Source organism: Ascochyta rabiei, chromosome 19 (genome assembly GCF_004011695.2).
Source record: "Ascochyta rabiei chromosome 19, complete sequence".
Taxonomy (NCBI): domain Eukaryota; kingdom Fungi; phylum Ascomycota; class Dothideomycetes; order Pleosporales; family Didymellaceae; genus Ascochyta; species Ascochyta rabiei.
The window spans coordinates 286,818-300,807 of NC_082423.1; the positions used below are offsets into that span (position 1 = coordinate 286,818).

General features: G+C 55.2%; 5 protein-coding genes across 5 annotated transcripts, besides 7 other annotated features; 2 read left to right on the plus strand and 3 right to left on the minus strand.

Annotated features, from left to right (window-relative positions):
* Positions 1-73: 73 nt before the first annotated feature.
* Positions 74-118: a repeat region (potential rRNA).
* Positions 117-350: a dispersed repeat.
* A 231-nt stretch (positions 351-581) lies between these two features.
* On the plus strand, positions 582-4,660 carry EKO05_0010304 (ABC-type xenobiotic transporter; the record flags this gene model as incomplete). The annotated part of the gene is made up of 4 exons (XM_038943023.1): positions 582-875; positions 968-1,079; positions 1,128-4,344; positions 4,408-4,660. 4 exons carry the CDS (start codon positions 582-584, stop codon positions 4,658-4,660), a joined length of 3,876 nt encoding a protein of 1,291 aa, XP_038794370.1.
* A 252-nt stretch (positions 4,661-4,912) lies between these two features.
* Positions 4,913-4,959: a tandem repeat.
* Positions 4,960-5,336: 377 nt separating this feature from the next.
* Positions 5,337-5,407: a tandem repeat.
* A 16-nt stretch (positions 5,408-5,423) lies between these two features.
* On the plus strand, positions 5,424-7,370 carry EKO05_0010305 (Ribose-phosphate diphosphokinase; the record flags this gene model as incomplete). Its single annotated transcript, XM_059637725.1, has 6 exons — positions 5,424-5,476; positions 5,552-5,688; positions 5,884-5,902; positions 6,178-6,692; positions 6,746-7,260; positions 7,314-7,370. The coding sequence occupies 6 exons, from the start codon at positions 5,424-5,426 to the stop codon at positions 7,368-7,370; spliced, it is 1,296 nt and encodes a 431-aa protein (XP_059493708.1).
* Positions 5,758-5,812: a tandem repeat.
* Positions 5,952-6,129: a tandem repeat.
* A 619-nt stretch (positions 7,371-7,989) lies between the features above and the next one.
* Positions 7,990-8,036: a tandem repeat.
* A 38-nt stretch (positions 8,037-8,074) lies between these two features.
* EKO05_0010306 (uncharacterized protein) lies at positions 8,075-10,130 on the minus strand (the record flags this gene model as incomplete). Its single annotated transcript, XM_038943167.1, has 5 exons — positions 8,075-8,677; positions 8,742-9,010; positions 9,065-9,199; positions 9,250-9,670; positions 9,723-10,130. 5 exons carry the CDS (start codon positions 10,128-10,130, stop codon positions 8,075-8,077), a joined length of 1,836 nt encoding a protein of 611 aa, XP_038794368.1.
* Positions 10,131-10,731: 601 nt separating this feature from the next.
* On the minus strand, positions 10,732-11,286 carry EKO05_0010307 (uncharacterized protein; the record flags this gene model as incomplete). Its single annotated transcript, XM_038947125.1, has 1 exon — positions 10,732-11,286. One exon carries the CDS (start codon positions 11,284-11,286, stop codon positions 10,732-10,734), a length of 555 nt encoding a protein of 184 aa, XP_038794367.1.
* An 817-nt stretch (positions 11,287-12,103) lies between these two features.
* On the minus strand, positions 12,104-13,864 carry EKO05_0010308 (Isocitrate lyase; the record flags this gene model as incomplete). Its single annotated transcript, XM_038943147.1, has 4 exons — positions 12,104-12,461; positions 12,512-13,407; positions 13,456-13,611; positions 13,661-13,864. The coding sequence occupies 4 exons, from the start codon at positions 13,862-13,864 to the stop codon at positions 12,104-12,106; spliced, it is 1,614 nt and encodes a 537-aa protein (XP_038794366.1).
* Positions 13,865-13,990: the final 126 nt, after the last annotated feature.

Genomic DNA, 13,990 nt, shown 5'->3' on the forward strand with positions numbered 1-13,990 from the left:
TTTCTTCACAAACACATTCGTCTAATCCCGTATTTGCGTATCCAGCGGAACCCAATCTAGTAAACAAAGTTTTGCTCGATCTTTAATAAAAGCATGTAACTACTGGCAGGATTGACTACTGTAGTCTCCGGCGAAAGTAGGATCCTATGGCCAGTGCGGTTGGTCTTGTGCAGAAACACATATTAAAGTTATAACAAGTGCGCACAGATGCTGTTGCAGATGACAAAGAGAGAATGTGTCCACCAATTGGTGTAAAGCTAAGAAAACCTCGGAAGTTGGACTTGCTAAGCCTCTGCTTTTCCTCCACATTGCACTGGCCATAGAGACTCTACTTTCGCCAGAGACTATAGCAGGTACATACTAAACCAAGCCGCGTTCGAGGAGACACCAGAGCCGATTGGCGTCGCCCCTTGACCTGCTGTGGGCTAGTGACGCGGGTCCATCGTCAACCCGACCCCGACTGCAGGGCTGTGCGTCCGGCTAGTGGCGCCGAGGTCGAAATCTCGCAGGGTGAAAGACAACCTCGCGACGTTCTCTCGAGGAACATCGACAGGCCAATCTCGAGGAGCCGTTACGACAACATGGCCGTCCCCCAAGAGCGCGCTGCCGCAAATGTTGCGATGTTGGACGCAGATCTGCCGCCCGGCCAAGGACTGGATGAGAAGCTCGATGCGCCGTCTGAGGAAGGGGCGAAGACGCTCACCTCTGGTCTAAGTGAGCACGACAAACAAATCATCGACACACAAATCGATGCCCCGAAACTCAGCGTTGGATACTTCGCATTGTTTCGGTATGCGAACAAAAAGCACACATTGATTATGATCGTGTCGCTCATCGCCTCTATTGCAGCTGGAGCTGTGATGCCCTTGATGACAGTACGTAGACACCGTCAAGACCGACTGAATGCCGACAAGGCGAAATGCTTCTGTCAGCTTCAAACTCAACTTCACAAACTGACAGCTCGCAGCTTATATATGGTAATTTCGCCGGCAGCTTCACAAGCCTCTCTGTGGATGCTGTTGCAGCTGAACACTTCAAAAGCCAGACAAATCAGTTCACCTTGTACTTTGTCTACCTGGGTGGGTACTCGTTGACCTTTTACCTTCTACTCACTGACACTTGGACAGCCATCGGTTCTTTCGTCGCAACATACATCAGTATCATTGGATTCTCTTACACGGGAGAGCAGATCACCAAGCAGATTCGCGAGCTCTACCTTCGCGCCATCTTCAGGCAGAACATTGCCTTTTTCGACTTCCTTGGATCTGGAGAGGTTACCACCCGTATCAGCTCCGACATGAACCTGGTCCAAGACGGCATTGGTCAGAAGATTGGTCTTTTCGTTGCTGGCGTCTCCACGTTCGTCTCTGCCGTCATCATTGGCTTCATCCGGTCCTGGAAGCTATCTCTGATCATGCTGTCCGCTACGGTCGCCCTTGTGCTCATGATGGGCGTTAACGGCACGTTGATGAAGAAGAACCAGACACTCGCAATCGATGAGAACGCTATCGCAGCGTCTCTAGCTGAAGAGGTCCTAGCCTCTGCTCGCAACGTAGCAGCGTACGGCACTCAGAGGCGTCTTCAAGAGAAGTACAAGATCTTTCTGGACAAGGCAACTGGGTACGACTTCAAAGCCAAGTTCTGGCTGTCAATGATGATTGCCGGAATGATGTGCGTACTAAATCTGCAGTACGCACTGGCATTCTGGCAGGGAAAGAGGTTCCTCGACAATGGCGAGTTGGGTGTCGCGAACATCCTGACAGTCGTCATGTCAACGATGATTGCAGGTTTCTCCATTGGCTCCAACCTTCCGCATCTCCAAGCTTTCGGCGGAGCTACTGCAGCAGCTACGAAGGTCTTCAACACCATCGAGCGCAAATCGCCCATCGATCCCGAGACGGAAGCAGGCGAGATCCCAGAGGACTTCATCGGCAATCTTGAGTTCAGGGATCTTAAGCACATTTACCCGTCTCGCCCGGACACGGTCGTGCTTCAAAATTTCAACCTCACAGTTCGGACTGGGCAGATGGTAGCGCTAGTGGGAGCGTCTGGATCAGGAAAGTCAACCATCGTTGGTCTTCTGGAGCGGTTCTATCTCCCCATGGAGGGCCAGATCTTCCTGGACGGCAAAGACATCAGCACGTTAAACCTGAGGTGGCTGCGACAACACATGGCCATTGTCAGTCAAGAGCCGGTTCTCTTCAGCACTACTGTATACGAGAGTATTGTGCATGGACTGGTCAACACCGACTATGCTGATGCATCGGAGGCAAAGAAGAAGGAACTCATCGAGAACGCGGCCAGGATTGCTAACGCACACGACTTCATTACCAGCCTACCGGAGGGATATCAGACAAAGGTTGGAGAGCGGGGTAACCTCTTGAGTGGTGGTCAGAAGCAGCGTATCGCCATTGCCCGCGCTATTGTGTCGGACCCTAAGATCTTGCTGCTTGACGAAGCCACTGCAGCCCTGGACACCAAGTCTGAGAGCCTTGTGCAAGATGCGCTTGACCGTGCCGCAAAGGGCCGCACCACTATCGTCATTGCTCATCGTCTCTCCACCATCAAGAAGGCTGATAACATTGTCGTCATGGCAAAGGGCGAGATTGTAGAGACTGGCACACACGAAAGCCTGATCCGTGCTAAAGGTGTCTACGCAAGTCTCGTGCAGGCGCAGGAGCTTACTCAGAAGGAACAGACTGGCAGCCGCCTGTCTGGTACAGAAGATATCGAGAACGAGAAGGTCGCAGAAATCGAAGGAGAGAAGCATGCATTGATGCGCACGGTGACATCTGCTCCCTCCATCGTCGCGACGAAGGATGAAAAGGAGGATCTGTACGGCACCTGGGCATTGGTCAAGTTTGCGTGGGAGATGAACAGGGGCGAACACCAGACCATGGCCTTTGGACTGATTTTCAGTTTCCTTGCCGGATGCAACCCAGCGATCCAGGCCATCTTCCTCGGTAACTCGATCAACTCGCTCCTGTCGCCAGGAACATCGCTGGGAGGTAACAATATCAACTTCTGGTGCTGGATGTTCTTCATGCTGGGTTTGGTCATTGGTTCGTTCTACTGGGCACAGGGTATGACGCTGTCCAAGGGTTCTGCCCGCCTTATCGGTAACGTGCGGCAGCGCGCGTTCGCAGCTATGCTTCGCCAGGACATGGAGTTTTTTGATGGCGAGACGGTGACGTCGGGTGCTCTGGCTAGTTTCCTCTCATCGGAGGCCAACCGTCTCGCTGGTCTTAGTGGGGCCACGCTCGGTACGATTGTCAGCTCAGCCGCATCGATATTTGTGGCCATTATCGTCGGCTGCTCTTTTGGGTGGAAGCTGGCGCTTGTATGCACGGCTACCATCCCGCTCTTGCTGGCCTGTGGATATTTCAGGTTCTACGCTCTCATTCGCATGGAGAAGCGAAACAAGGAAACCTCCGAGGCTGCTTCGTTCGCCTGCGAGGCCGCCTCGTCTATCCGCACCGTCGCCTCGCTGTCGCTCGAGCATCACCTTCTGCGCGAGTATCACGAGAAGCTCGGCAACCAGGCTGCTGGTAATGTGGTCTTCAACAACATCTCGGCATCACTGTACGCCACTTCGCAGGGACTGTCCATGCTGATTTTTGCTCTGGTCTTCTGGTACGGCGGTCGTCTTCTGCTGGCAGGGGAGTACACTGTCTTGCAGTTCTTCATTGTGTACTCGGCCATCATCAACGGTGCGCAATCGGCCGGCGCAATCTTCTCGTTTGCACCAGACATGGGTGAGGCGCGTGACGCAGCCAAGCTACTCAAATCGTTCCTCAACCGCATGCCCAAGATCGACCACTGGTCTCCCGAGGGCAGGAAGATTGAACGTCTCAGTGGCCGCGTCGAGCTCCAGGGCGTGCGCTTCACGTACCCAGGACGGCCAGACCACCGTGTTCTTCGTGGGATTGACCTCACTGCCGAGCCAGGGCAGTTCATTGCGCTTGTTGGTGCGAGTGGCAGTGGCAAGTCGACGGTGATGCAGCTGCTCGAACGCTTCTACGACCCCACCACGGGGTCTGTCTTGGTTGACGGCGTTGACCTGCAGGAGTACAACCTGCAGGAGTACCGCGCTCAGCTGGCGATTGTGAGCCAGGAAACCACGCTGTATACCGGTACGATCCGCGAGAACATCTTGGCCGATAAGGAGGATATAAGCGAGGAAGCTGTTGTGCAGGCTTGCAAGGACGCGAACATTTACGAGTTCATCATGAGTCTGCCGGACGGCTTCTCCACTCTGGTCGGAGCCAAAGGCGCGCTTCTCTCCGGCGGGCAGAGACAACGCCTCGCGATTGCGAGGGCGCTGCTCCGCGATCCCAAAGTTCTGTAAGTACTCGCACTGCACCGAACTATGTGGTAAGCAAGGAGATGGGCTAACCGAGGCGACAGACTCCTCGACGAAGCCACATCAGCACTCGACTCGACGTCGGAGCGTGTGGTGCAGGACGCTCTGGATGCGGCGGCGCAGGGACGTACCACGATTGCTATTGCGCATCGTCTCAGCACGATCCAGCACGCCGATGTGATTTATGTGTTCGACGCGGGCAAGATTGTGGAGAAGGGGCGACACGACGAGCTCGTGTCGCGGCGGGGGGTGTACTTTGAGCTGGCGCGGCTGCAGAGCATGGGAGCGCCGCAGTAGAGGTGAGTAGTCACGGGTGCTGTTCCTTGGAAAGCTCGATGCTGGGCGGGACCTGGGATGATGAGAGAATTCTGGTAGATAGTTTAGACTTGGTAGCGATTTTATTTATTTTGGTAATGTAGAGAATGGTTGAAGTAGAGGTTTGTGTCAAGTCGTTCGCGCGGGGCGTTGCACGTGACTAGTCGACCCTTGGGTAGGTGCACATTGGACCCTGGCAGCGGGCACTGCAGATGAGCGTGCAAGACGGAGGAGGAATGCATGAATGCACGAATGCACGAATGCATGGATGCATGACTGCAGTGTGTTGGGGCTGGCGTCTGGATTGGGTGCTGACGCTGCAGGCAGCGATTTCGTGCTTGGAAGCTTAACCCTGCCGTTGCGTAGCCCTGCGTCTGGGTTGCTGGAAGCGGTGGCGGTGCGTGGATTGGGTTGGTTTGCCGAGCAGGCCGCGGGCTTGAAAAAGTTTCGTCGGCGAGCGTGCGCAACGTTTGATCCATTGTTCACCATGCTGTCCCTGCTACCGAATTCCTGAACTCTGCCTCTCCAGCGCCCACGCCCGGCGACTAGGCCCTACGCTTGACCGTCGACCGTCGACCCGCTCTTCCCCCGCGACCGCCCTTGGACGTGCTCGAAGGCTGCCCTTTGCGAAGTCAGTGCCAAGTGTGAACGAGCGACTCTGCACCACTGCACCACTGCACCACTGCACCACTGCACCACTGCACCTCTGCACCTCTGCACCTCTGCACCCACCCTCACCGGCGTCATGGTGCGCAATATTGTCGTGCTCGGCGGGAGCTCGCACCCGCAGCTGACCGAGTATGCGCCGTCGTTGGCCTCGAGAGAAGAGAGGAGAGGAGAGCAAGAGAGGCCGGCGTGCTAACGAGGGGCCAGGACCATCTGCAACCACCTCGGCATCCCGCCCGCAAAGGTGCTCCTTGGCAAGTTCAAGGTGGGCGAGACACGCGTCGAGATTGAAGAGAGCGTGCGCGGGAAGGATGTCTTCATCATCCAGTCGGGAGGCGGTCCAGGTACGCAACCCAGCAGCGTGCATTTCCCTCACCAGTGCAGCATGCCTAGTGCAGCCTGGAGCAGCATCCGTGCAGCATGGAGCAGTGCAGCGTGCATCCGTGCATCCGTGCAGCAGTGCAGCAGCTGAAGCTGAACGTGAACGTCCTGGTGCAAGTGGGAAAAGCGGAAGCCAAAGCTAACCGTGCTGGCCGCAGTGAACGACCATCTGATGGAGTAGGCTCTTCCACGCCGTGCCTTTGCCTGTTGCTTGCCACCTGTTGCTTGCCTCCTGCCTCCTGCCTCCTGCCTCCTGCCGCCTGCCTCCTGCCTCCTGCCTCCTGCCGCCTGCCTCCTGCCTCCTGCCTCCTGCCGCCTGCCTCCTGCCTCCTGCCTCCTGCCTCCTGCCGCCTGCCTCCTGCCACCTGCCTCATGCCTCCTGCCACCTGCCACCTGCCTCCTGCTGCTCGCTCCTCGCCGCTCGTCGCGTACAAGACCTGACCGCCGTGCAGACTCCTCATCACCATCTCGGCCTGCCAGACGGCCTCGGCCAAGCGCATCACCGCCGTCCTGCCGCTCTTCCCCTACTCGCGCCAGTCGGACATTCCCTACAACAAGACGGGCGCTCCTCTCGCCAAGATCCCCGCCTCGCGCTCGCGCACCGGCACCTACAGCTTTGAGTCGCGCCCCCAGACACCGCACCCCGCCCACCCCGAGAGCGCCGGCCTGAGCGCACACGGCACCGCCACCCTGCACCACCAGCTCAGTCGCATGAAGCTCGACGACCAGCGCAACCCGCCCTCGAACCCCTCGAACCCCCCGAGCCCCGTCAAGACAAACGGCCTGCGCCGCTCCGACACGCTCGACCTGACAAGGTCCGACGCTGTCGCCACAAAGCCCACCACCAAGCCCCCGGCCTTTGAGCCCCAGGTCGGATACCGCCAGTGGGTGGCACAGGCAGGCACGCTGATCGCCGACCTGCTGACGTGCGCCGGCGCCGACCATGTCATCACCATGGACCTGCACGGTGAGTCGCCGTCTGCCTCGCTGCCCACCAACACGACACTGACCCAGCAGCAGACCCCCAGTACCAGGGCTTCTTCGACATCCCCGTCGACAACCTGTACGGCCGCCACCTTCTCCGCAAGTACATCCAGGCCAACATCCCCAACTACCACCAAGCCGTCATCGTCAGTCCCGACGCCGGAGGCGCAAAGCGAGCCACCGCCATCGCCGATGCCCTCGGCATGCCCTTTGCCCTCATCCACAAAGAGCGCCGTCCCACCCAGATCAGCGACAGGCAGAATGCCACCATGATGCTGGTCGGCGACGTCGCCGACCGCACCACCATTCTCATCGACGACTTGGCCGACACCTCCAACACCATCACCCGCGCCGCCAAGCTGCTGAAGAAGGAGGGCGCTTCGCAGGTCTTTGCCCTGATCACGCACGGCATTCTGAGCGGAGACGCCATCGACCGCATCAACGCCAGCGCCCTGGACAAGGTCGTGGTAACAAACACGGTCGACCAAGCCGAGCACAAGTCGCGCTGCCACAAGTTGGAGGTCCTGGAAGTCGGCAACGTCTTTGCAGAGGTAAGCCAATAGCTACCAAACCCATCTCCTACCCCCTGACTAACGGCGCCCAGGCCATTCGACGTGTCCACCACGGCGAGAGCATCAGCGTGCTGTTTGACTACAGCTAGTCGCTGAACTCGCGCCAGCCACATCCTCCCCCCTCTTTCCTCGTGAATATCTTGCTCCGTGTACCAAACGCATATGACGCCTTCGGGCGATAGAAGAAGACTCCCACATAGAGAGAGCGTTGGGTTGGAATTTCTCCATCCCTTCCAAAACAGGCAATCTCAGGCACACCCACGCGCACACCTACATATTTGGTGAAAGTGCCCTTTTGTCTATAAAAACCCCGCTGTGGAGCGGATCTATCAAGTACCTTTTTTTTCCATTCACATCATCTTCCATTTCCACTTTACGCATGCGTGTGTGTGTGTATGTGCATAGACAGACATAAGACAGGACTATATTTCCTAAAATGCAAGAAGGGTCATTTTACTCGCTTATATATACTTGTACTATTAACTACTCCTTACTTGGATTTATTTCATGTGTGCGGTGTACCGCTTATCGATTACTTGTTTGTACTTACTATTATCCACTATCCTAATAGATAGTATCATAAATGTTGACAGATATAAGACAGATTATTTTATACTGAGAAAAAAAAGAGAATGGTTAGCAGCTTATTCGTATTTAAACCTAACTTCGTAGATTATTTATGATCCATCTTTACTTGATTCTATTGTGTATATACTATATACTACTTTACATTTATTGTTATCACTCACTACTATTCACCATCGTAACAGCCAGTGTTGTGAAATAACACCACCTACACACCCCACAACATCTGCAGCACAACCGCCAACGTAACAGCAGGGACAACACACACGGCCAGCACCGCCCACCCCAGCACCATCCCCCGACTCGCATGCGTCGCGCCCACGTACATGGCGAACCCCAGCGCGAGCGGCAGCGCAAAGAAGACGAACAGGTCGACCCGCTGCAGCTGGACAAAGGCCCGGATGCAGAGTATGTCAATCGAGACTGATACAGCGAGGGCGGCTAGCCACCACGCCTCCCGCCGCGCCCACGCCCGGAGGGTCCACGCCTCGCCTTCGTCGCCACGTTCGTCGGGGAGCAGCGCGGTTTCGTACGCGATGGCGCCGCCGTGCAGGTCTGTTTCGATGCGGCGGCGCAGCGTCGATTCGGTGAGCTGGCGCACGTCGGCTGCGTCGTCGGTGCCGGCGAGCTGCGCGTGCATGGCCTCGGAGAGCTCGAAGACGGCTTTGTACTCGCCTGCGACTGATGCGCGGCCGCGCTGCTTCAGGCGCAACTTTGATGTCACGTGCAGCGCTGTCGTGCCTAGCGTCCAGAGCCATAGTAGGAGCATCGTGATGATCAGTTGGATGTAGGAGAAGCCCCATTGATAATCCTGCGGACACGGAGTTGGTTAGTCAGTGCAGCGGATGAGGAGTCGTGGGCGGATAGGTAGGTACCTTTGTCGCTTGGCAGACGCCGTTGGCTGCAATGCTGTACATGTCAAAGTGCTCGCCTGACGCTGTCCAGCTGCGCGTGTACGCCTGGTCGACCGCTGGTCCGCTTGCATTGAGCCACATGGAGTGGTTCAGCTGTGGCATCCACGAAAACGAGTAGCTGTCTGGCTCCCAGTCTGAATAGTAGGACGTGATGTTGAGGAGCGGAGAGCCGATGCCAACGCCTGCGAAGGTCGATGTTGCGTTTCGAGAAGTGCGGTAGAGTCCCACATCTGTGTGTGTATGAGTTTGATGACTACTGTCTTGAGTACATACGGTTGCCTTACATGCCGAGACGTTGTATATGCGTTGATACGAGACACATCTATCTCTGTAGTAAGAGTCAAGTGGGCTGCAGTCTGCACCCAAGTCATATCTGGTGCGTTGAGCCCAGGCCGATGTGGATTCAATGACCGGATCTCCTAACACGACAGCGTCAGCGCCAGTCGAGGTGCTCCAGAGTGCTGCTTACCCGCTTCCTGAACGGCAAGTACTTCGTAGTCGTCGGTCAAGTTGACCCGGCTCCCATCGTGGATAACATAGTAAAGGGGCCGAAAACTGCTGAACAGAATGTTGTTGCCCGCCGAATCAGGCACGTACGCTTCAACATTACCACTGTAACCCGTCATGGCACTGCCGAGCGTCGGAAAAATCAGGACAAACATCATCGTCAGGACGATGAAGACCATGGCGGATCTGGAATGCAGGCCCCGACGTCTGCTGAAGTCTCGAATGATGCGTGGGATCGCCAAGATGAGAGACTCGTTTTGCAGGAATATAGTGCGATACGTGTTGAAGGTGACGGGCTGTATCTCCATCGACGTCGTTACATGCTGCACGAACGTCTGCCACGATAGCAGCGCGAGAAGGCCCTGACCTCCCCGGCCAATGGCCTGTGAACGTCAGACTCTGTACATTTTCATGTGATTATATCTGGTCACTCACCATGTCCCAGATAACATCTATAGCTTTTGCCTGCGTAAAAGTCAGGCGTCCGAATCCCAGGGTGATCTGGAAGAATCCCGAGTTCGACCAGTACTGATAACTGCCAGGCTGGAGATTAAACGAGTCGTCAGGCAGGCAGGCAGATGGTAGCGTGTATTCTTTAGTCCAAGTCGAAAAGACACACAGAAACACAAACCCAGCGGTGAGGCTGGAGAACCAGACAAAGACCAGCACCCACAAGCACCCACTGCCCGCGCGGGTACGGAAGTCGCTGCGAGCTTGACGTTGGCTTTCGAGCCAGAAGGTTTTCACGTTGGCTGGCGATCTTTTCAGCGTCGATTGCGTCCGCACGCCGACCCACGACATGTAGCTAGAGGCGCGCGACTGGACGATAGGTTTCATGTCCATGTTGTCACAGTAGTGTGCAGCAATGCAGCTGCGAGTCGAGCATCAAAGCAATTGGCATACGTAGGGCAGCGACGAGGACAGCGTTAGGGCATGACAGAATGAAGAATCGTGAAGGTCCACAGCGACACGCAAGGCGGTACATCAGGCAAAGCTTCTGCGGTGTTGAAAATGGGCTACGATGGGCGCCTGAACTGGAAGAGTGCGCCAAGTGGCTGCAATCTCAGACCAAATTCCTAGAGGCTAGCGCCATCGCAAGTCAGCTAGCTTCCTTCGCGACAGGTCGTCACAAATAGCAGCAGGAGATGAGAACACATGATGGGACTCAGAAGTACCTTGTCGGGCTGGGCTGTATGTTGCGTGGCTGTGTTGCCAAGCTTACTGGTGAATTTCCATCTAACGGACTCCGAGGGTTTCCTCACACCATGTTTGACCCCTAGCCCAGCGTTCTCTTTCCACGTTGGCAGTGGTAGGCCACTCCAAGATTGTGGATCTATCGTAAGCCTTGTGTTATATGGACGGCTTTCGTGAGCATCCTGTGCTTGCGTGTCTTCGTCTGCGCGTGGATGACTATATCCTGATCTATGTTCTGTCCTTGTAACTCTCATCGAATGCCATCTTCCCATCTGCCCACACCACTGCCCCTTTTCCTCGCTCCGTCCTCCTGGCTAGGAGTGAACAACTCTGCACTCAACACGAGAACAGCAGGCACAACCGCTAGCGCATCAATTGTTCCACTGTGCGTTCGTTTGCTCTGGTGATTGGGATTCATCATCGCGGCGATCTCCTTGTTCTTCACCTCCTTCTTTATCCTCGGCCACTCTTCGCTCGGGCTGCCCGAGGATAATATGGACGAGCTTCTACGGCGGAATGGCGAGAGTGACGAGAGCGAGACTGCTCGCGACCGCGACTTCGGTGGCGGTGACAGAGATGATTGGGCTTGCTTCGGTGGTGTTGGGATGGCTGGGAGTGGTATGTTGATCTCGGTGTAGAGTGGGCTTTCTTCCTCGTCTGTGTTTGGCGTTGAAAATGGTGCGACGAAAGGCGAAAATTTAGGCGCAGCATTCGGTGTTGGGATAGCAGAGGTTGAAGAATCAAAATCGCAAAACGGGTCGACGTGTGAGACCACGACTTCGCAACATACATTCCCGGTATCCATGGCTTCGAGGTAGGCGTCGTATCGATTGATGTTTGATGGTCAGTCTCGCGGTGTTACTTTGGGTTCGATATGCTTCTTGCGCAGATCAGAACACAGCCACGTCAGGCGTCCTTTGTGTAGATTGGCAGCGCGAATCTAAGCAACCGCGCAGCAGAAAGTTGGATTAAGTGCAGATTTTGAAGCAAAATGTCCAAAATTTCTAATTATCTTCACTGATCGACGTCGCGTCTGGCAAGCTCCTCGTTTTTCGTACACGTATCCGGGCGTTGTCTGGGACTGAAAGCTTGGTGGAGAGCAGGACACGACAATGCGACCGGGCACATCGCGCCTTCATATAACTTCAGATCCTTTGTCTGTTCAGCTGACCGTCATCTCAGACAGCCACCACCGCTCACTCAGCCCCGAACTGCAGTAAGCCGAAGCCGCAATTTCGGTTGCCGCACTGCCGGATCTGACGATACATCCAGTGGGGCGCAGCATCCACTGTTGCGAGATGACATGGGGCCGAACGGGACAGGGTTGTCTTGAAGCGGTTGCCTAAGTGCCAGGCTAAATTCGTGGGCACATGTCCACGAGTTAGAGATGGGTAGGTTGATGCCGCAGGAGGAAAGACGGAAGACACTTTGTGGAGTGAGGGACTGCAAGTGGGGCTACCCTTAGATACAATCGAGCACACAATGATCGTCGTCTGAACACACAACGCTGTGGGCACACGTTGCTGCCATAATGCATGGTTTACATGAGAGTACAGATTGTGCACGAGTTGGTTGGGACGCCATTGATGTTCATGCTACAATAATTACATTCCTCGACACACCTACTTGAACTGGTCTTCTGTGACACCTTTGCCCATCGCCGCGGTCGAGCTGACACCGCCGGACACCATCTTCAGCATGTTGTCGACATAGTTGGCACCACTCCATTTCTGATGGGTGAGAACATCCACCTTGTTCTCCGCCTCCGGCTCCTGGATGATCTCGCCGTAAGCGCGCATACCCTGCTTGGCGTACGCTTTAGAGAAGGTGTCGGCCATGAGAGCGGTCTGGTGCAGACCAGCAAGCGTGATAAATTGCCAACAGTAGCCAAGAGCTGCGAGACGCTTGATGTAAGTCTCTTGCTCGTCGCGAGGCATCGCACTCTTCCAGTTGAAAGAAGGCGAAAGGTTGTATGCGAGTCTATGCGATGGTCAGTAGAAAACGAAACACAAGTTGTGGGAAGAACGCACTTCTGCTCCGGCCAGACAGCGTGAACGCCATCAGCAAACTCCTTCGCTTGAGCAAAGTCAGGTAGTTTTGACTCCATCCAGATAAGATCGCAGTATGGCGCGTAGGCGATCGCGCGGTTAATTGCGGTTTGACATCCGCCCTGGTATCTGTAGTAACCCTCACGTGTCCGTGCAGCCTCCCAATTGAAGAAAATATCGACACCTGTCAGTCCCTTGGCGATAGCACGTGCCTCGGGGTTGCTTTTCCCTTGGGTCTGCTCGTTGAACTGAGCAATGAGCTCTCGCTTGTTGACGTGAACCCCAGCATTAATCGTGTCTGCCACAGCCTCGTGGAAAAGCTTCAAGTGGGCTTCCTTGGTCCATGCATCCTCAATCGCCTGTAACTCATCGCCGCTCTTTCCAGCTTGCTCCGCAGCATACATGAGTTCGCTAAGAGGCTGGAGGGCTGGGTTCGTTACACCCAAGATGTAGTGATGATCGCGGGGATCGATAGTTGATGTAATGAGCGTAGCAGCTTCTGAGTCGGTACGAGCAACAGCGAGAAGGTCGCTACCCATGATATCGGCTTGCGCGCGAATAGCGACCAGGCGGTTGATGTGCTCGCTGATCGGTACCAAAACCTTTCCTGCCATGTGTCCACACTTCTTTGTTCCTGGCGCCTGATCCTCGATATGAATGCCGGCAGCACCTTTTTCAACAAACAACTTCGTAAGCTTCATGATAGCCGTCAGTCCACCATGCCCAGTATCCGCGTCAGCGATGATAGGTCGGAGGTAGTCGACGTTGGCGAGCTTCGCACGGTCGGCTTTTGGTGTAGTGACACGCTCTTCTCGCTGCTTGCGATCGTGGAACACTTGTGCCATGAATAAGTGTCCGACTTTGTTAGGGACGGTCGTCTACAATCATATTAGTCTTGGGCGATAGAAAATGCGTGCAAGACTTACATAAGGGTAATCTGCCAGGTCGGGTCCAGGCTCGTCGGTCGATGATGCTGTCGAAGAACACTGCCACCCGGAAACGTACACTGTGTCCAGGTACTTCGCCATCTGTGTAACCATCACCGGATCAAGACACCCATATGTATAGCTGACATCTTTGTTCTGCAGATAGTTAGTCGACAGATGTGTGGTCGACACAATCTCAACATACCTTGAAGCGATCCTCGACAGTCTTCCACAACTTCTTTGACAGGGTGTTTCCTGGATACTGGATCCTTAGAGTTCCGCGCTTTGCAACGATCTGCTCGGCGGTGAACGGTCTCTTTGTATACCTCCATCTGGAGTCAGTCCACCACTGCTTGACCTCCTCAACTTCTTTCTGATACTGCGCTTCCTCGGCGTCAGCGTGAGACATGACAGCGATATTTGATGGGTATCGATAGCAGTTTAGGGTGTCAAGAAGTAGGTGAGTTTTATGCCTCGCTTTGGGCAAAGGGAAGCAGTGGAAGGTAATTTGAAAGCCTTTCGAATCGGTGAGAGA